The 21,180-nt window shown below is 43.2% G+C and overlaps 2 protein-coding genes and 1 long non-coding RNA gene across 9 annotated transcripts in view; 2 read left to right on the top strand and 1 right to left on the bottom strand.

The window, feature by feature from the left end:
• Nucleotides 1-21,180, bottom strand: part of LOC103359646 (uncharacterized) — a 35,611-nt gene that overhangs the window by 12,878 nt on the left and 1,553 nt on the right. The window contains exon 2 of the long non-coding RNA XR_520319.1: nt 37-102. This is a non-coding gene — a long non-coding RNA (uncharacterized LOC103359646). The remainder of the gene's footprint in view (nt 1-36; nt 103-21,180) is intronic.
• Nucleotides 2,358-3,399, top strand: h2ax (H2A.X variant histone). Its single transcript, XM_008285089.1, has one exon. It carries the CDS (start codon nt 2,468-2,470, stop codon nt 2,894-2,896), a length of 429 nt encoding a protein of 142 aa, XP_008283311.1. The 5' UTR covers nt 2,358-2,467; the 3' UTR covers nt 2,897-3,399.
• Nucleotides 5,960-21,180, top strand: part of phldb1a (pleckstrin homology-like domain, family B, member 1a) — a 33,840-nt gene continuing 18,619 nt past the window's right edge. For 3 of the 7 annotated variants that reach the window (XM_008285093.1, XM_008285095.1, XM_008285090.1), the window contains exons 1-6: nt 9,466-9,631; nt 11,399-11,497; nt 12,177-12,300; nt 13,299-13,469; nt 15,014-15,139; nt 16,261-17,372. In XM_008285093.1, coding sequence (XP_008283315.1) covers nt 9,629-9,631; nt 11,399-11,497; nt 12,177-12,300; nt 13,299-13,469; nt 15,014-15,139; nt 16,261-17,372 — 1,635 coding nt within the window. In that variant the 5' untranslated portion in view covers nt 9,466-9,628. Of the gene's footprint in view, nt 6,121-6,287; nt 6,538-9,465; nt 9,632-11,398; nt 11,498-12,176; nt 12,301-13,298; nt 13,470-14,115; nt 14,438-15,013; nt 15,140-16,260; nt 17,373-21,180 lie in introns of those variants that run through there. The other 4 variants (XM_008285091.1, XM_008285092.1, XM_008285097.1 and 1 more) reach the window with 4 other exon arrangements.

Here is a 21,180-nt window from a genome sequence, read left to right as displayed (position 1 = left end):
ATGTTAACACACACAACAAATGTGTTATTGACTCACCAGCAACACAGGAAAGTTCCATCCACAGCTCTGAGTGAAGATTGAAGCCAGTTGATCAGCAAAGACCTTAAGACAGGAGAAAATGGAAAACCAAAAGTGCCATAAATCACCTGTTTGCATGCAGTTTAAATTAAAACACAGCTGTTTGCCCTGTCAAATGGCAAAAAAAAACCCTCAACCTTCTGTGCAGACTTTCATAAAATTATAGCTTTTTATGTCATCAAAAGAATCTGGTTTGATGGCACTGGAGTGAGATGCATGAAAATGTTCTTTTATATGCTGTCAAAAAAGCCTAAAACACAACCTTTAAGGACTTTTTAGTGGCTGGAAAACCAAAGGGCAGGAATCATTATCATTTAAGAACATGATTTTATATGTCGTCTTTGCTGACACTGAAACCAGTATTCGGTGACCATATAGAGTGCTATTTATTCACCACCTCATGGAAATCTGTCTGGAGTGACCAGCCTGATATTAGGTAGTTGTAATCTTGCTACTCTAAAATGGCCAATTTTGCCCCAGCAAGTCATGTGATGTTGGAAACACGTGTATTTGCTCATCATTTCACCCCACATAGTACACAGTTTTGGAATAATGGACATTTTACAGTAAAACAATGACTGCATGGAGGAAGGCATTTCATCAGTGACTCACCAACTGTAGTAGATAGTAGTGGCTGTATTATGTCATGTGAGGATTTCTGCCTTAAATATAATATGTCTGGAAATGCTAACACATTTAAACTATAATGAAAGCCATCCCTAACTCTCGAAGATGCATAATTAAATCCAATTAAAATTTTAAATGGCGTATATCCATCCAGTAAATTGTCGTAACAAAGATTTGGAATTGAAACCAGCCACGGTGTATTTTGTGATGACACAACACAGTTTGAGGTATGGTTGCACAAATGTGCATGAAGCATATGAAAGCAAAACCTGGGCTTTTTATGTGTGTCATCAGGCCAGCTGACAGCCTTCCCTGGGTCCGGGTCGAGATGATATTAGAAAAAACCCGTGTTTTGTCAGGATTTTAATCATAGCTAATTAACAGCTAGCCAAATAACGTTACAAGGCTGACAAGCGTTGGCTCCGCTGTTTCTTACCTCGCTCTACGTTGACTTTACTAGTTCCAGCTTCGTTGTCACCACCTTTTTAGAAGTATTTTTTAAGCAAATCTCTAAGGCCTCTATTTTCTTCCTCTGTTTTTCTCTTCTTTTTCCTTTTCTGAGCACCAGACTTCTGCTGAGCGGACATTTTGGTGCTGAAGTGCAAAATCCGAACTTCCAATAAAAGGACAACAAATGTTGATCAGGGGCCAAACCATTTTATGTTGGAGGTGGGGGTGGAGGGCAACTCCAAAGATATTAAGGACAGTTCAGACGAAAACAAATTAAAACTTCTAACTCAAATATTGCACTGTTTCTTTCCATTAATAGCCCTTCTTTGGGGAAAAAAATCCATAATTCAATGAGGGTCCAGTTCTGGGCCCCCCACCCACTCTGGGCCCGGGACAACAGACCCGTTTGTCCCCCCATCAGCTGGCGTGTGTGTCATTATGAGTTTCTTTCTTATACCAAAGGCCTTAAGGATGCAAAAAATTTAAATGCAATACAACCTTTAAACATAAGAGAAACGAAAGATTTACAAGAAAGCCCTACCTTTAAATCTTTTTCATTTGTGTATGTTTTAATACACATGTGCATCTGTTGCTCTAATGCAAAGACACTAGAACCATGTGGTTTACACATGATGTATTATTTAATAAAGAAAAAAAAATCCTTAGTGACAGCAATGTAGGGTGATCTCATTTTGATTACTGAAAACCAGGACGCTCAGCTTGGCAATAAAATACTCAAATGATACTCGAAATTTACTCAAAGATGCCTTGAATTGCAATACATCTAAAGTAGGCCTCCTCCAGGACAGGACCAGGACAGTTTAATCACTTTGTACAAAACAACCAGGACGTGAAAACAGGACATGTCCTGGGAAAACAGGACTTTGGTCACCCTAAGTAATGGAAAGTAAAATTAGAATTGCATTGACTTAACTTTTGCTGCAGAATAACACGCGCCAAAAACTCAAAGCTGGGGGGAAGGGGCCGGATTGGTCTTGTGTGTTCGCCTTTTTCTTTCCGACCCACTCACACGAAGCAGGAAACACAACAACCAATCACGTTTGTTGATTTCTCATACGCCAGCTTGATTGGTCGAAGGTCAGAGCAGTTACACCAATAGTCGCTGTCGTCCTGGTCCCATTGACCTTTCACAGCCAATCAAATCAGGCCACTTTGGTCCAACAACCAATCGTGATTTAGGGCGGGACCAAGTGTGAGGTTTATAACTAGGTTGTGTCGCCGTCTCTCCCTCATCAATTGCAATTCTTCCTTTGCATCATTCTCCGCGAAGAATTCATTTCAGCAACAGAAAATGTCTGGAAGAGGCAAAACCGGAGCAAAGGCCCGTGCTAAGGCCAAGACCCGCAGCTCCCGCGCCGGACTGCAGTTCCCCGTGGGCCGTGTGCACCGTCTGCTCCGTAAGGGTAACTATGCCGAGAGAGTGGGCGCCGGGGCCCCCGTCTACCTGGCCGCTGTCCTCGAGTACCTGACCGCTGAGATCCTGGAGCTGGCCGGCAACGCCGCCAGGGACAACAAGAAGACCCGTATCATCCCTCGCCACCTCCAGCTGGCTGTCCGCAACGACGAGGAGCTGAACAAACTGCTCGGCGGTGTGACCATCGCTCAGGGCGGCGTCCTGCCCAACATCCAGGCCGTCCTGCTGCCCAAGAAGACCGGCCAGTCCGCACCGAGCTCCGGCAAAGCGGGAAAGAAGGCCTCCTCTCAGTCTCAAGAGTATTAGCTTGTTGGCTAATAACTTTAAACCCAAAGGCCCTTTTAAGGGCCGCCCACGGTTCATTGAAAGAGCAACTATTCACGTGTCCCTCTGTCTTGTGTGACTTTTCGCATGAGGTTTTTTTTTATTTAATAAACGCCTGTTTTGTACAAACTGTGTTTAATATTCGTTGACATCAGGCTAACATGCTACTTGCTAGTTTTGTGAAAGGTTTGCTCGTAAAGTCGGTGCCTTTGTGTTTAGCCGACTGGTCAGCCATTGATAGGCCTCACTGACTATGAAATGTGAGTTTAAGAACAGCTGGGTCGCCATTCATTAGTTACCGGTTAGCTGGCCTTTAAGCTACATGCCTGGAGGGAAATCATGGCCTGATCTTATCGACATGCACGACTGGTTCATGGGCCAGGGGCTGCAGCATGGCGGGCTATTCATCTGGTTCTTTGTAGCATGACTGTGCAAGCTGCCTTTAAGTTTCTGTTGAGTGGAAATAAAACCTGAAGTGCAAATTCTGTTAGGCTGAAATAACGGTACGGTCCCCAGTTGTGTATCTAGCTAAAACACTCCACCTTGAAGGTCTCAGTTTATATTGAAACAGTTGTGATTAGTGGACATTCTGCAGACTGTTCTGCTACATAATCACCACAAGCAGCATCCAGAATGACCACAGTGCTGCATCAACAAAGCTCTGAAGTCAGTTCAGCAAATACTGAGTCATTACCCTCAGAGTACAATTAATTGATGGGCGTGCATTTCACATCCATTTAAATTGGGTGTTCCTGCTAATGTGAATAGAATAACCTATTTTTAGAGTGAAGGCAATTTGGGATTGTATTTGTAAAAGCTGGTGTCTTTAGGTAAACATGACCTGAATACAGTGTTTGTTCCCATGTGTGGTTAAAGTCTACCTAACATGTTAACGGTTGTTGCTGCATGAAGCTGCAGGTGTTTCCTTGTTTCATGTGATGAGACAAACAACTGCAGCTGGTTTCCCAGCACTGTGACACGTCAACAAATATACAATTGTACATAAGGCATTCCACTGAGAAGCAATTTAGTACATCACATTGTTCAAACACCAAGACATGTGCTTAAAGTTAGGTGGTAAATTGTTCCTAAGGTCATCAGCAGCCTGCAGCAGCTTTTAAAGTTGCAGTGAAACATGTATGTCACTGTGGGAGAGTTTAATTTACATTTATTTTACTATTTGCATCATTTTTAAAAGTATTTTGTTCAGTCTCAAAGTGATGTGGTCCAAATGATCAGACAAATCCTTAAACATGAGCTGACTGGAAAGTTACATGAAATAAAAACACCACCATACATGTCAGGAATTTGTGTCCTAAAGTTATAGGTTGACATCTGACACCCGACCACACAGCGACACAATACAATGACCAGATTCCACATGTGTTATATCTAGTAAAGCATGCAGGAAAAAAGGCATTACGAGTTTTCAGTATGCACATTTTTATCAAATTATCTTTTACAGTTTTCTTTAAAAAGAGCAAATGCTGTTAATTTTACAAACATTACAGCAGAAATAACCCTTAGACCAGGGGTGGGCAATCCTGGTCCTCGAGGGCCACAGTCCTGCATGTTTTAGATGTTTCCCTCTTCCAGCACACCTGATTCAAATGAGCAGCTCATCATCAAGCTCTGCAGAAGCCTGATAAAGATCCTGATCATATGAATCAAGTGTGTTGGAAGAGAGAAACATCTAAAACATGCAGGACTGTGGCCCTCGAGGACCAGGATTGCCCACCCCTGCCTTAGACAATAAAATGTTCCAGCAGTCATGGTGATCATGATAATGGGGGTGCTATTCACTGGTGTCACCACCAGGGGTCGACTGTTTCCTGTCTGAAAATGTGGGACATGCATATGTTTTGATGCCCATGTGTGTTTCTATTCAGAACCACGTGAAGACAGTTCACTGCACATTTTGTTCCAATTTATGTGCATCTCATGCACCCTGATGAAAGTATTTCCGGCTGCAAATGAAAGATACAAGGTCATCACTGAAACCATCTTGGAAAATAGTAAAATATCAGAAACTCTGTCTTGAAGATTCCTCAGTAAAATCAGTTCCATGCTGAGTAATTGTAGTTACAGATGTGGTTGTTCTGAGCCATCTGTAGGAACAGATTACTTGTTTTCTCGTTACACCTCAGACTTGTGCATCTAAAATCACCCATAACCTTTCCATAGGAGGGGTTCACCAGGTTATTTCTGTCTGCTTTGGCTGTTTTATTAGTGGCAAAAAGCAGCATGACGCAACAGATTTGAACCGAGCCCAGGACAGGCTGAACCAATTACTCGGGCCTTGACAACGTGTCCAACACCAACATCCAGGCTAAAAATTCCAGCCCAAAAGGAAAAACATGAGTGTCCACTGGCTGTGTGATAACTATAATTTCCCGATTCAACACTGTCAAAGGCTCTAAATTTACTAGCTCTGCTCTTTTCAGCTGTTTGTGGCGAAGGAAACCACTTGGTTAACAGTAATTTTAGTCATTTCATGCTATTTCTGTGATTGCATGCATGAAGCAGAGATGTGAGGAACTGTTGAGTTGATGGTGTGTCTGCGACACTTGTGCTTCTTTCAAGGTGCAAACAAACGTCGGCTATAACTCAGCAAGTGTTCATTTGAAGTCTGAAGTGATGTCATCCAGAAGACACCTTTTCCGTGTTTTGTTAATTACAGCTTGGTGAGGTAGTGAATGGAACAAAAAAAGTGCTCTTTAAACTAAGTCAGGGACACTGAAAGGAAAGTTTTTCAACTTCACCAGCAAGTTTTTGTGGTCACTGCACTAGAAATGAATGAAAGTCAAGTGTACTCCTGTTTAGTTAAGTCATTTTCCCAAGAAAGAGTTTTGTTTCACCCGACCAGAGTAGGCACTTGTAATCTAAAAAATCTGGAGCTCTAAAGATCAAATCTGCCCTGAGAGGAACACAGAGCGATGCACAGATTGAATGGGAACAGGAATGATAAGTGGGAAGAGAGAGAGTGGGCTGGAAAGATGGGTGGGCCTGGCAGAAAGATGCGCCGAAAACATTCACTTTGAAAATAACTCAGCAGCAGCAGCAAAGAAGGAGACACATATTTCCATCCCCAAGAAGAAAAACTGGGAGACTTTTCACATAAAAGTTTGGGAGGATGCCTCGTCTTGTGTTTCTAATCTTTGGACTGAATCATTCCACAGACAAGAAACTGTTCCTCGCCAGCTCGGGTAATGAGAAACAAAAATATTTGCTTGATTGTGTGTGTTGCAGGGAGAGAGAGAGTGGGAGAGAGCGCTAGATAATGGGGCTATTGTGACTGTTTGGGAGCCTAATATGACCCAGTTCTTTTTTTCTCCCACCATGCTGTGTGTGTGAGAGAGTTTACATACTATCATTATCAGTGCTAGAATCTTAAATCGCCGCATTCATGAGGAACCATTTCCCACTTACAGTGAGAGCAGGTGGAAGTCATCTGGTTTCAGAGAGAAAAGATTAAGAGCCAAACCCAGCTGGCTTTGTGAATGGACACTTTTATGTGTGTGTGAGATCAGGCTGCCTTAGAGGCTCAAGCGTCTGGTAATGGACTTTGGCGGAATTAAAGGATGATGAAGTATTTCTCCGACATGGGCGTGAGGTGCACATGAGTGAGTGTGTTTCTAACTTTAAAAATGCTAAAATAAAACTTATAGAGCGATGTCACTTTCATGTGACGGGGGGAACAGGACTTGTCTTGACTTACTCTGCTGATGTTGAAATATTGATAAGCTATGAGAGACAGATGTGAGAGAAGGAACAGAACATCTGTTTGGTGGGCGACTCAAAGGAAAAAATTTTTTGGGGGAATATCAGCGGTTTCCTGTTGTTCATTCTGGTTCGTCTGGCTGATCACATGATGAGAGTTGGTGTACGGATTGTTGTTGCGTTACATGAGTATGAGGGCTAAATCTGAAGATTTAAATGCCATCATTGTGTACACAGTTTGTTGCTGTATAACAGGAAAGGTTATGATAGGGCACCATGTCATAACATAGTGCTCTGCAGCTATCTGTGTATGTGCTGTGGATGATATTCATCTCTCTAACCCATCTGTGAATCTGTTATCATTCCTCCTTCAAGATGGTCCTTCCTGCCCTGACTATAGCCTCTCCTGCATTCCTCCCAGCCTCCATCCCAGCACAACAAGCCCCCAGTTAAATTTAAATGTAGGCCAAGGTTTGGGCAAAAGGTCGTGTTTTGACCTGTTGGTGTCAGCGGAAGAGGATGGATTTGTGAGAGGAAACGCTGACTGAGAGCTTCGGTGTAGTTCAAGGAAGTCCCTGTTGTCATTTGAGAAGAGAGGTGATCAGCGAGCTGTTTCTCTTCATCCTCCAACACAGCCGGAATGCATCTCTAAGACTGAGCCACCACTTGCATAATTGTTACCATCCTCCTTTCTTCCGCCTGCCCACTGTCATGCCCAGACGTACCGCACAGACCCGCACACATCTGCTGCACAGTATTAGTGTGTAACTGCAGGGCACACGGGCTGACCCACGTAAACCTCCCACCGCACGCATAGCTCAAGATCTGAAGACACCCATCAGTAAATTCACACACTAGCTGTGTTTATACAAACCCCAGTATTCCACTAATAATCTGAAAAAGTAGCCCAATCTGAATAAAAATGCCTCATGTAGCCAGGTCAGCTGGAAGGCACCGGCCCGGTCGGTGGGAATCAGACTGAGAAGAGTGATGTAAACAGGAAACATTAGCACCTATCTAAACATTTAGAAATAGATGTAAATTGAGGAATGTAAACGTACACTTTATTGGATCACTTTGTTTAGCGGCCATCTAAACAGGTTGGAAAGTTGGAATCTCTAATCAGCATGATTTCAAGGTCACCGCTCAAGAAATATTATCCACATAACTGCAGCTACTGACGGTGCAGCTGGCAGGTGTCCAGCTCCACTCCAGCTCTGAACTTTCATCATGATCCCATAGCGCTCCGGCTCACCGAACGGCGGCATCTCTACAGACAGGACGGGCTTTGAGCCAAGAACTTAAGCACTGAAAAGAAGATTAAGTTATATATCTATTTTTTGTTTTTGCTAACTTTTTAAAACACTGAAAAAAAAAAGAATCTCAGGAAAACAGGAATTTTGCATAATTGAAGTATATTTTCTAGCCTTAATTCACTTAAGATCATGAGTATTTTTTGGCTTTTTAAAGTTTAATGACTGATGCTTACATGTGTAAAAACTAATCAAATTCTTTATTATATAATGAGATTGTTGCGTTCCATCTAATTTTTTGACCTCCATGAAGTTCCTGTTTCAGTGCTTATTTGTAATGTTTTTAAAGACAATCAAAACTTTTACAATTCATCAATTAAATTAAAGGGAAATATTTGTGAATTTATGCTAAATTTGCGAACTTCAAAAATAGAGAAACAAATCTAAAAATTAAAAATATAATACTAAAAAGATATTTTTTAGTGTATCTGACCTTTGTCTAACATATTTTCAGCCTTCCAGTACTACTAGTATATAGTAACATCCTTCATTTCACTTTAAATCATTGCTGATGCATTTGCTCCAGTAATTAAACAAGGTGTGACATCGCCAACAACAACAAAACAAACCAAATACATGACTCAGTTTACTATTTATGAAGTTTTGTAAAGCAGACATCGACGACTGATCCCTCTCATCTGCTGCGTTTGCTTATTTGTTCGCTATGGTGACTCATCTACATTCGAAATCCCCATTTAAAGGTCCACCAGTAGATGTTCGTCCCCTCAGCTGGAGCCTCCACATCACCACCGAGGACGGCTGACTCACAGCTTCAACCTTCTCTGCAGACTTCTCAGTCTGCTGCAGTCCATCTGGTTACTTAGCTGCCTCTGTTTGTTTGTTTTGATTTTCCTTAGTGAGTCATCATCTGCTTCACTTCCTCCCTCTCCTCTCTGGCCCCCGACCATGGGAAAAGCCTTGAGAGATCAATAGCGGAGTCTTTCTCCCACTCTCTCCTACTCTGTCTGTGTTTGTCTGAAAGCCAAAATCGTTCCTGTGGGACATCTGAGAAGACGCTCGCATGGGTTCGCTCTCTTCCTGTGGACCGTAGTATTTCTCTGTCCTATCATCGTTGATGCATCGAGCACAGTGGACGCTTTATAAACCACTCTGCCGTATAATCGTAAATCGTTGCGGAGTGGAAATACCCCTTTCCCAGTTTGTTACATCACAACTAAGAGCACAGGAAGTCAGAGGACACAAGGTCTTTTCCATCTCCTACTCCTACACCACGTGTTATTTCCCTCACGGATCAGACTGTTAACACCTGCTTTACCAATAGCGCTGAGGAGGCGGCCCAGCCTTCTCTGATCACCTGGTGTGGTCCATCTGAACTTTCAATCATCCTTGTAGGAGTTGAGCAGGATGTTTTTTAAAAAATTTTTTTTTACTCAAAGGGTTTATTTTCCCAAAAGAGAGAAAAGGAATCAATAAAAAAAAAGTTTTGGAGGGCAGTGCCGATGTCTGGTCCCCTTCTGCTGCGTGTAACTCTGGGATGTAATTCTGCACCGGGATGGGGAGGAGAAGGGGTTGGGAGGAGGGAAATAGCAGAGGAACTCAGAGAGTGAATGAAAAAAGCAGGGCGCAAGACATACACAATAATGTGGACACTGCTCTGTGTGTTAACAATCTTCAGCCAAAGCCATGGATGTAGCTGTGTGGACTCAGTGAGAGCAGAGAGATGGTAAGAGCTGCATGTCTGTCAGTGAAGTAACTAAACTAGTGGTTGTCTTTGGCTGAGCTGTTTACAGTTTTACGTCGCCTTTCATAAAGTAACCCTCTTCTTTTTTTTAAAATTTTAGTAATAATTTAAAATGTAACACGTTTGCAGTCTGTTTTGTCAGCGTTCACTCTCTGTAGAAGTCATTTCTCTTTAAAAGTAGCAGCTCAGACTGTGGAGCTGGCCGGATCTATTTTCAGAAGCTCATGGCAACTCTGAAGGGCATAACTGCCTCCGTAATGACAGGTTACAGTGCAAGGCCCTGCATTTGCAAGCATTAAAACTGTTCCCCGGCCTGGGTGTGTACGTTAAATGACTGAGGCTTGTGGGAGCCGGAGCATATGTGTGCACATGTGTGTGTGTGTGTGTGTGTGAGTCAGACAGACAGAGACACATTAGCCTGCCCACTCTCCTGTCTTGTGTCTGAGTGCGTGGCTCAAAGAGGGCCAGTGTTGACAGCCAGTGGGCTGACAGCAGAGGCGTGAGGGGTCCAGTGTCAGAGCCGGAACAGAGGGGACGGCCTGTTCTCTGTGTCACTGGGTCCTCTGAGGCTCACACACTGGACATGATTGTCAGATACATGTGGTTTCGCCTCGGCAGCCTCGTCTGGAGTGACATCAGACGCAGACTGAACGCCCTGTTTGTCTCAAACGCCATGAACTAAACTGAGAGCGCGGCAGCTGGGGGGAGGGTTTTTTGGCTGGTTTTTGAAGAATTATGACTGATCGGTGATGACATCGTGGAGCGACAAAGAGCTCCAGCATTTGTTTATGATATAAGACTTAATGTGTGTGAATGAGTTGATGTCCTCATTTGCTGACATACAGAGCGGTGGGAATAACCCGATGCATAAGAAACACATCGTCACTGAATGGTCTGGTGAAAATGAAAATAATATGAATCATTTGCATGATCTTTTGGGAACAGTGTGTGAATCTCTCTAGTGGAGTTTCACAGACCCTATGCCAAGAATCACTGGCAACAGTGGCACCCAGTTCTCCTCTGAAATGTAAATTATGACATGCAGTAAGTCTAAGTTTCATGCTTGGTAGACATAACAGACACTAGATAGTAGGTAGTTGTGTCTGCCCCAGTTTTGCTCAGTTGGCAGAGGTGACAAACAACCCATGTATGCGATAGTGAAGGAAGACGAGGATAGCAGCTTTTAGCAGAAGAATACGGTGAGTCATGCAGGCTGCTGATGTGTGATTGTTTGAGGCACGTCTGCTGCTTGGCTGTTTCCCTCTCGATGAGCAGACAGCTGGATCTAATCTGCTGCATCTGTCTGCAAACATGGAGAGTGTCTGTTTGTGAGATCTGTGTGTGTGTGTGAGTCACGGTGACTCACGACGGTCAGACGAAGGCGGAGACCTGACCCCTGATGTGCGACACACCTGCACAGCTCCTTCACACCTCCTGCCCTGCTGCAGATCCAAGGCACATTTGCGACGCTCGCATTTCGTCTTGCCGTTGTTGCGTTTCTTCTCTAACATGTAAAATCAGTGACAGGCCGAGGTTTAAATGAATGGCAGCTTTCTTGATGGACCGTTTTTGTCTATAGTTCTGGAGAAACAATTGCTCCGTACAACGGTTTGGTCACATGGGCTTACAACTGGGGCAGAAGCGTTTCTAAGGAAAGCACTGTTCCCATTGTAGTACGACTGTAGTAGCAGTATTCCCAGCGCTCCCATTCATGCCCTGCCACTCTGTCTCTCTCTCTCTGTGCTTCAGGACCCTCATGTGTCAGATAATTCTGACAGTCCTGCAGACATGGAGCGCGTGAGCAGGAGTAAAGGGGAACATGGGCGACAGATGCACCAGGTCTTACAGGTGAGCCATTTTTTTTTCTCCTTTGCAGCTGATACAACCGAGATGTTAAATCTGATGGACTTCATAACCAGTAGCTGTGAGAAGTACGTGGTTTTAAAAGCAATACTAGCAGCTTCAAACCAAATCGTAAAAGAATCTGCCAACCAGTGCTTGTCGTAAGAATGGGAAAACACTTTTTTATTGTTTTCTTTACATTTACAATTCATGTTAATTCTGCATCTGTTAAATGTAAAATCAAGTTAGTGGGCTTTTCTCTGTCCATACTTATAATTAGATGCGTCTCCAAGTTTGTCTTTGAATTCACTAATCTGATATTTAAATCTTCAGTCCTCCAGCTGCCAACAAACATCTGGATTGTTGTTTCCAGGATCATAAACGGCATCTAGTGAATATTAACAAGCATTTGGCAGTTGCTGTATTTACCAATACAGCCACATCACATACTTCTGTGGTTAAATTTGGGAATTTTAATATTTTAACTGTCATCTCATTAGATTTGTATCATATATCTATATTTATAATGTCTATCTTAATCATTTGTGAAAAAAAAGAGCCATGTTTCTGGATGAAGGCCTGCAGTAGTTTGCGGCTTGAATCAAGGACTGTATCATATTATGCTATATCGTTTAGCTTCAGAATCATGTAGGATGATGATTTCCAATTGATTTTGTTTTGACAGAACACTCCTTTAGACCTGATTGAGACAGGCAAGTCCCTGAAGGTCCAGGCAGAACGCCCCCACCTGGTTAGTTTGGGGAGTGGACGCCTGAGCACGGCCATCACTTTGCTGCCACTGCTGGAAGGTGACGACTTGTTTGTGTGTTTGTGTGTTGAGGGGAGTGTTAGTTGGTGTTTGGGTTCATAAAACTGGGAACAAGCGTTGTGCTGATGACAGAGTGCTAATTTAGAATTATAGTAATTCTCTGAAAGAAGTGAAAGTTTTTCAGTTTATAGATACCATGAAACTTCACCCGCAGCTTGTTAAATCCTCTTTATGATGCACCATTGCAGTGACTATAACTGTAAGTGGTGCTTCACATCAGGAAACGCAACCTGCTTTTAAGTCTATATAGTAAATTGCAGTTTATATAAACCCAGACTTCTCTCTCTGTGCTGACTATAGGATCTGTAATCGTAGCGCCATAGGAAATACAGACACTTCTATTAACACATTATCCAAAATAAGTCAATTGTTCTTTAACAAGTAAGCGGCACAACCTGTCAAGAGTGATTAAGTGACAAAAACTGATGACACATCACCTTCTAACCATCTTGTTGCCACTCACGCTGAGCCACAGTGGCGACTGCACACTCGCCTGTGATTTTCTTGCACCATTTGTCTTTCACTGAGTCTTAACATCACAGAGGAAGAGAGAGCAGAGGGTGTGACAGTGGCGCCCCAGAGAAAAGCCTTCTGGGACTGTCTTTGTGCTGTACCTCGTCTATGCTATCAAATAAGAATAAATAGTACGTGTTTATGTCGAGCCAAATCTCTCAGTCAGAATATAACAGATAATCAAATTACAGCACAGTATATATATATAAAATAGCTGCAGATGGGTGTATTAATTCCACCGACAAGATGCCTGTCATCTGCCTGGCTAAGCACATCTCTTCAGACTAACACCTGTTGTTCAGCATTCATTCACGTGTTGACTCTGTTTGTGACTCTGCCTATGAAGCCTTGACCTCTGAGACCCCGTCAGCTTTGAACCTCAGACCTAACTATGCTTTACAAGGTATTCAGGTCCACGTGGCTTTCCAGTAACTGAAACTGAGAAAATGTTTTCTCTGGTTGCAGGGAAAACCACGCTGGGCAGCGAGGGGACGGACATCCCCCTGCAGGGCCCCGGCATCGCAGCTCACCACTGCTACATCGACAACCAGGCAGGCAGCATCACCTTGTACCCATGTGGGAACCAGTGTTCTGTGGACGGCCTCCCCGTCACCAGACCCTTCCGCCTTACACAAGGTAGAGCACAGTCGCAGGATTAACTAACTGCTGGTGTTAGAGGCAGTTTGTCTTGACTCACATGTTTAATTGCAGTTTTGTCATGCTAAATAATTACAAGTGGTCTGCAGGACGGCAGAATCTAAAAAAACACATTGATATACTGGGTAAAATAACTAACTGCTCAGTGTTATACATCCATGTTATGATGTACTGGTTTTGTGACGTACAATGTAAAATGTTTTGATTTAATAATGCACATAGGATAATATTGTAAACAAGTATCTCGTTAACACTCCTACATACGAACATCATACAGTACAGTCCAAGTTACAGATTCTCTCCACCTTTCTAAAGATGAATTTGACTCATAGCATCATTATTTTTTTCTAATTTTCTATAGATATCACAATAATATTAACTCTTTTGGCCACCATAATTGTTCCAAGAAAATCTGATACCGTGACAGCCCCGATTGGAGGCAAAGCCCACACAAACACAGTCCACCTTCACAATAGCAACAGCCCCATGTCCTTCCAGTAACATGTGTACTTGCTGTTAAAAAAAAAAAAAAAAAAATGTGTACTTGCTGTTAAAAAAAAAAAAAAAAAAGCCATAAGAGTCCCGCCCCCCTCAGTCCCCTCTCTATGGGATCCAAGCCAGCAGCTACAGCAAAATGTCATTTGAAGCCGGTGTGTGTGTGTGTGGAGGCAGCAGCTGCTGATCAGGAATACTTCAGACTTTACTGCATTCAAAGGACAATCCCGAAATTCTGAATAAAGCAACTGAGGAATGAAGGAAACTACTCGGTTTATATCTAACGGAACGATGGTGCAGCACTTTGGACTCTAAAGGATGAAGTAAAGCACCTGTGGAATACTTGGAAACTAAACTTAAGTGTGTGGAAATACTGTATCAGACATACTTGAAAGACACCAGAAACGCAGGGAAATGATAAGGAGCTGATGTCACTCCCTGGTTAATTACACGTAAGTTGGTTTGTTCATGTCAATTAACCAGTCAACAGAAGGCCTACTGTTTGGGAGGATGAATACCGGACATCAGGAATAACCACATAAGACGGAAACTTTTTTTTTAAAGACTGTAACTGACTGAGTTTTCTATTGAGACAAATCAACAACAAGAGAAGATATCCTACTAACTTTACAGGCTGTAATGTGGTTTGCAGAGAAAACAAGTTAAATTAAATCTTACTAATAAAGTGGTGGTCACGCACACCCCCAGTTTTTTCATTATTTAACAAGCAGGACAGCATTGTGAGTTGTTTTGCATACACACAACACATGAACTGTGGCCTGTAAAAACTAAATGGACTACACATTGAATTAGCTAGGCCTTTGTTTACATCATACTTGTGAAAACGTACAACTGAAACTTAAGCATAAAAAAACCACAATGCATTAACCATTAGCCCACTTGTTTTTTATAGCCGTACTTTTATGGTAATGCGAATGGCACTGGCACTGTGAAGATGACAACTACTAAAGCACTAAAATATACCTAACACATCGCTGACAGCTTTCTCTGTTCTCCTCTCCTGACAGGCTGCATGCTGTGTTTTGGTCAGTCGGCCTTTTTCCGCTTCAACCATCCAGAAGAAGCTCAGAGGATGAAGAGCATGCTGCCTGGAGGGAGCCACGGACTGAACACCGTGAAGACTCTTCCTTCTGGTAAAGACCCTGCTTTGATAATTATTCTGCGCAATAAACCATCAAAACTCCAGACTTGAACCATTCCTGCGATCCATAAATAAGTGTGTCGTGTACGAAGGTTGTGCTGTTTCCTCAGCAGCTGTTCTGCTTCAGGCACACACTTTGGATTACCACTTCCTAATTGTAAAATTCAATCAGTGGCAATTTAATGCCGTTAGTTAGAGGTAATTTGAATAAAATGATAAAAGGAGATCAAATTATAGAAATTCACACACGTGTTACCAAGAAAACATGCAGTAACAAGGCTTGATTTGATGAGATGACTTGTGTAAAACTCAGAAATTATAGTTTTGCGCTTCTAAATTTTCACACTATATTTGCTCCTGCTTTTCATGCCTCCATCCTGATTGGTCTTTCAGTTTGACTGAAATATTGGTTATTATTATCCTTGACAGGATGCAGAAATAGCTTCCTCAGAACTAATTATCTGTGGCCTACATTGTGATCTACTTCACTTAAATCTGTGATTTTCGCTCAGTGTGTGACCCCATTGTGTAAAAGGGTTGTTTTAATCTTTGCCACCTATTTTTTTGTTGTTGTCTTTTTTCCATATATATATATATATGATGTGATATTATTTGGCTCACTGCCAACTGTAACTGCTGTGATATTTGGACTCCATTCTCCTCTGACCTTACTGGTTTGGCTGTCAATGCCTGAACAGTAAGAGCCACCACACCCTGCCCAGTGTGTTTGGCCCACTCTTTCCTGACCAAGCCCTGATTTCATCTGCTCTGAATGAGGTACACGGCTGCAGCCTTTATATTTAGCTGCTCCAGATCCCTGTAGGATTACAACACATCTAAGGAGCATCCCGACCACTGGGTTTGGTTCACGCAGGAGACCATGGGCTCCATGACACACATTTATCACTATTTAAAGTGGGCCACTGAGACACTGAGTGTGTGTATATTTTGCCTTTTATGGACTACCTCCTTCGTCCTACAGCTGACCTGAGGGTTGGTGGATGTCAGAAGGATGAAGATGACACAGAACAGATCCTTCTCATTGTGTGTTTGTTTACTTGTGTTTTTGCAACTGTCCTCTCATGCACAAGTGTTTCTGTCTCCCTTCTGCAGACCCCCGCAGTGTCCAGAATGGGAATCATGAGTCTTTTTCTAACAACCATGACTCCAAAGTCAACAACATGGCAAAAAACCTGCAGGACTCCTTGGTGCTAAAGACTCCATCTTCATCATCTTCAGGGTTTGGTAAAAAGCCTGTTTCGCAGCCAAGTCCCCCAGAAATACTAAATGGGAGAAACGGATCTACAGCAAACAACTCCATTTACGAAAACAGCAGCAGCAGCTCTCTGGGCCAGAAACTTGGCAACAAAACCCCTCCAGTACCTGCCAGGTCCACTCATACCAATCACACTCCGGTCCCCCATCCACGGAGCTCACTGTCTGTGGCCCCAAGTGCTACCAGCGGAGGTCAGAGGGCTCAGGAGAGTCCAAAGTCTATTAGGAGCTTAAGGGCGGAGGCCACATCAAGTCCTACACCACAAATCAGAGGGTCAGGACAGAACACAGAAAACTTCAGTCACAAACCATCCTCCATCAAGCTTTCCTCAACAGCTCCATCCAGCCCTCGATTAAAAGGCTCCTCTCTACAGAGGAGATCCCACAGCCCCATGAGAGAGCAGGGTCAGTTTCTCTCCCATGTAGACGTCCCTCAAAGGCTCAAGACTCCAGAGCCAACTGGGTCCCCCAGCCTGAGAGAACTCCCTCCTCTCAGCCCTTACATGTCTGGCAGAGGGACTCCAGGACCACAGGGCTCACAGGGCTTGACTGCTAAACCCGTCCCAGATAGCCCCCAGGGCCACCGCAAACTCACAGCCCCTTCAAAGGCAGAAACCATGAGGGCACTGTATGCACAGAGTCCAACACCACTGCCTGGGATGGAGAAGGAGTCAGGCAGCAGGCAGTTAAGGTCTGGCACAGGAGGTGCTATCATGTCAGGATTGGGTTCTGTATCAGGTTTGTCTCCTCTCGCTAGTCCTCACAGCCAAAGAAAAACCTCCTGCATGACTGTAAAAGGATCCTCCAGCAAGGAACCCAACCTTACGAAACCATATACCCGGGAACGCAAAAACAGCATCTCTGAGATTAGTGACAATGAGGATGAGTTGCTGGAATACCACCGCTGGCAGAGAGAGGAGAGGCTGCGAGAGCAGGAAATGGAGAAACTGGTAAGTGATCAGCTTTGACAGTTGAAAATACTGAATTCAGAAGGGTCTGCCTGCAATAACGATCATTCTGCTACAATTGGAAAAACGCTCTGGGTGGTTTGTATTTTTTTTAAAGCAGTCACAATTGTATTGGGCAGAGCAGAGCCCAGGATTTAGAAATGATGTCCCCTCAAACTAGCGACAAGGTTTTTGTTTTGATGGACATTTTACACGCAAGGAGATGAGCACTCTCTTTAAAATGTGTCATTCATTGAAAAAACTAGCAAGGCTGCCTTACTGCACGATCCAAATCTTCAACCAAACTTGACATTTTCAGTGTGGTCATTTACTACCTTGAGGTTGTTGTTGTGGTTGTTCCCTGTAGTGAAGTAGATTTTGAAAACTGTACCACGAAAATAGAAGTAGGATCAGAGAAAGTTTAATGAAATGCACAGTCAATGTCAGGCTTATACCTGCAGCCTACATCTGGTGAGTCAAAGTAAAATCAATTTAATGGTATTGGATTTCGATGCTCACATCTGTTGTTAGCACCCAAAATCATTTGAAGGTCAATCATTTGAAAGAAAATATCTGCTGCTCTGATTTCCCTTTAGCTTGTTGTCTGTCTCTCTGTGTAGCCCTGCCTTCTCCCTTAGTCAGGTGGGATAGACTCCAGCCCTCCACGACCCTACAGCGGAGGGGTATAGAAAATGGATGGATGATGGTTAGCCTTTAATGATAGTGTGCTTATTCTTTATCCTGAGTGTGAGTGGAATCTGTAGAAGGTCCATTTTGGTCAATGTTACAGTTGTGGTGGCGAGGTAAATCCAATGTTCCTCTCTTTCTAGCTGTGTTTTGATCTGTGAATTTATCCTGCTAGATGGTGGTGGAAAGCAAATAGAGACATACAGTGGTGACTCGATAATCAGACACTAAATGTAAAACATTCTTTTATGTTGGATAGCAAGGCTGTTGGCTTGTCAAGACGGAGGTCGAGATACAAGGGGGGCTTGATGCTTGGAGGGTAATTTGTTGTTAATTGTTGTTCATAGTTATAATAACCAGTAGGGCTGGTCCCAATAGCACTTTCTGATCTCTGGATATTCAGGCCCAATTAATGATGATTATCCGAATATTCGGAGCGGTCGGGGGGGACACTTCCACCCCAGGGGTGCCCTCCGATGGGGTGGAAGTGGTTGGCTCGCACAGGCAGTACTTGGCTGCTGATGCTAGTTTAGGATAGTGGTCACACTTCTGTTTCCACCATTGGTGGCGGCGGTGGAGGAGTGGCGCTGCTGCTTCCGTAAACACTGAGCACGCTCGCTGCATGTGACGTCATTGTGTCCTCTTCTGTGCATGCGGGACACTTTTGGGCCGTATGACGTTCACACAGGAGATCACATAGAAGTTGCATTTCATTGGAAATGTGAATGAACTCGCAAAAAAATCGGATTTCACAAAAAAATCCGAAATAAGTCCTGCCGTCTCAATGTAGCCAATCTGTTGGATTGTTAAGTCAGATAATACGCCGTTATCCTTATTTGTGACATAAAATGTCATGTCGGAATCCAAGGTCGTTGGTATGTTAAGGCTATTTTTAATGGGTACCGTCCGTTTTTCCTAAAAACCTGTCGGATAGCAAGGTTTTCGGATTGTTGAGGGTCGGATTATCGAGTCATGACTGTATTTAGCTAGTCCGCATAAGGATAGCATCAAACTCTTTGCAAAATTATTTCTACAAATGTCTAACACTACGCTTAAATGAAATCATATTGATTATTGCACATCAAAGTGTTTCTTCATGAGTTATTTATGCATGCTTTTAGCTAGTTGTTTAGCTACAAATTTTAATTTCATCAATGTCAAAAAAAATAATTTGCCAACACTACACTTCAACAACACAGGACAACTGATGAGGACTGACGCTGCAGGGTCAACAAACATAGTGATTTGAAAGGACATGAACACAGTCCAGTGGAGAGGGAACAGCAGACTGCATGTCTGCTTTCAGATATCTTCTTGAAACTCTCTGGCGTACGGCCAGTAGCTCATCTACTCTGAGCGTTACTGGCATCGTCAGCCCATGTGGCCCGAGTGACACGGGGTGAACATTCCTCCAGAAGTCTTGGGGTCCAGAGCGGAGGGCGCGGCCGCTTATTGCTCAACACTATATTTACAGGAACGATGAGTGGCATTTACTTTCAAAGCTGCCTCCTCTTGACTCAAGGCTCTTTCTTACTCATACCCACAGTGGATCACAGGCCGCATACTTGTTATCCATCTTCAGTCCAGCCTCCCTCAAACCCACTGTCCACTACCCCCACTGCAATCCCCCCATTCTTCAGCCCCCTCCCCAGCCTGCATACTGACAGCTGAAGCGACCACAGAGGCGGGTGGTCACTGCCGGCCTTCCACGTCCACAGACTATTTCAGGAACCAAAAGGTTTCTGGTAACAAATAAGATAGTTACTAACTGAGCTACTCTCGCCTTGTGTCGAGTCACTGAATATGGGTGGACAATGCAATCCGCTGTCTCTGCCAGTACATGAACATATAAGGAGCAGATATTTCTTGGCTCAAAGCTGTGTTGATTATTGTTTTGACTTGCGATCCCTTTGGATTTTCTCAACTTTCACGGCTTTAATTTTGTGGACATTAATAGTGTGATGCATTCATGTCATGGTGGGAGAATCTGAACATCTAAACAGGATCAGCTGCTTAGTTTGTCACACTCCTTCAAGCGTAACAATCAGGCCTGGCAGCTCACACAAATACACAAACAAAATGTGGCATGTGATTAGCGTTGGCAACAGGTTTACAGCTCTGTGGCTATGTTGGGCTGGTGATATGGTTTATTTTACAATAATATGCACTGAATCATATAAGTGGATGTAGTTTCAAAACAATGGAGCCCACCACGGAGCCCATGTTAAAGAAGTTGTTAGAAATGTGGGGCCATATTTTTTCTTTTTTCTAAACGTGAGAAAAATTACCACTACAGTGTTCATTGACTTTTTTAGTAAAAGCTAGGGAAGGAGATGGTTAGCCTAGCTTAGCTTTGTGGTTAGCTTGAGACCTGAGTTAGAGGCAGACTGCTAGCTTGGCTCTGGTAGGGGCAAAAAACAAACAACGAAAAAAAAAACTATACAATAAAAACAAAAAAACTAACTGTTAACCAACACCAACAATTACCACATTATATCTCAGTTGTATATTTTGGACCAAGCGTAAGAATGACAGACAAGTTACAGTTGCTAAAGCTCAATGGTTAGCTTAGCTTAGCAGAATCACTGCTAAGCTAAACTACTGAAGTGTAAAACTTGGATTGTGGAATAAAGAACAAGATACAATGTGTTAACTCATGAGCGTTAGAGATGCTAGTAGCCATGTGTTTTGTTTGTTGTTATTTTGCACTTTTTGACAGAGGTCACCAGCTGTTTCCAGTCTATACTAAGCTACGCTAATGTCTCCTTTACTCAGTCAAAAAAAAACCTAGTAAGTGTATTTCTTAAAAGGTTCAACTGTTCTTCGAAGAGGGCCACTGCATACGTCTCTATTATACCAAGGCACCTCTAAGCTTCTTGTAGTTTCTGCTGGAGTTGTGTTTAGGCTAAATGGTGCTCAAACAAAACACATTTATGACAAACTAGCTGGCATGTGGTGACCCATGTTTGAGTTCCTAGACTAGCGTCTTGATTTTTGTTTTAGCATGTTAGCCTTGAATAAAGCATCCAAAAACATAAGCTGCAGACCTGTGGAGTGAGACAAAGAGAGGATTTCCTCTCAGTGAAATGAATTCCCTATATTTGGCACACCGCTCTATTGGCAC

This window comes from Stegastes partitus, unplaced genomic scaffold, assembly GCF_000690725.1.
Source record: "Stegastes partitus isolate 25-593 unplaced genomic scaffold, Stegastes_partitus-1.0.2 Scaffold387, whole genome shotgun sequence".
NCBI lineage: Eukaryota > Metazoa > Chordata > Actinopteri > Pomacentridae > Stegastes > Stegastes partitus.
Note: the sequence above shows the minus strand (reverse complement) of the source record. Positions and strands in the feature narration are given on the sequence as shown.

Excerpts from the sequence above, each read along its gene's own strand:
- h2ax (XM_008285089.1), top strand. The coding sequence starts at position 2,468 with ATGTCTGGAAGAGGCAAAACCGGAGCAAAGGCCCGTGCTAAGGCCAAG.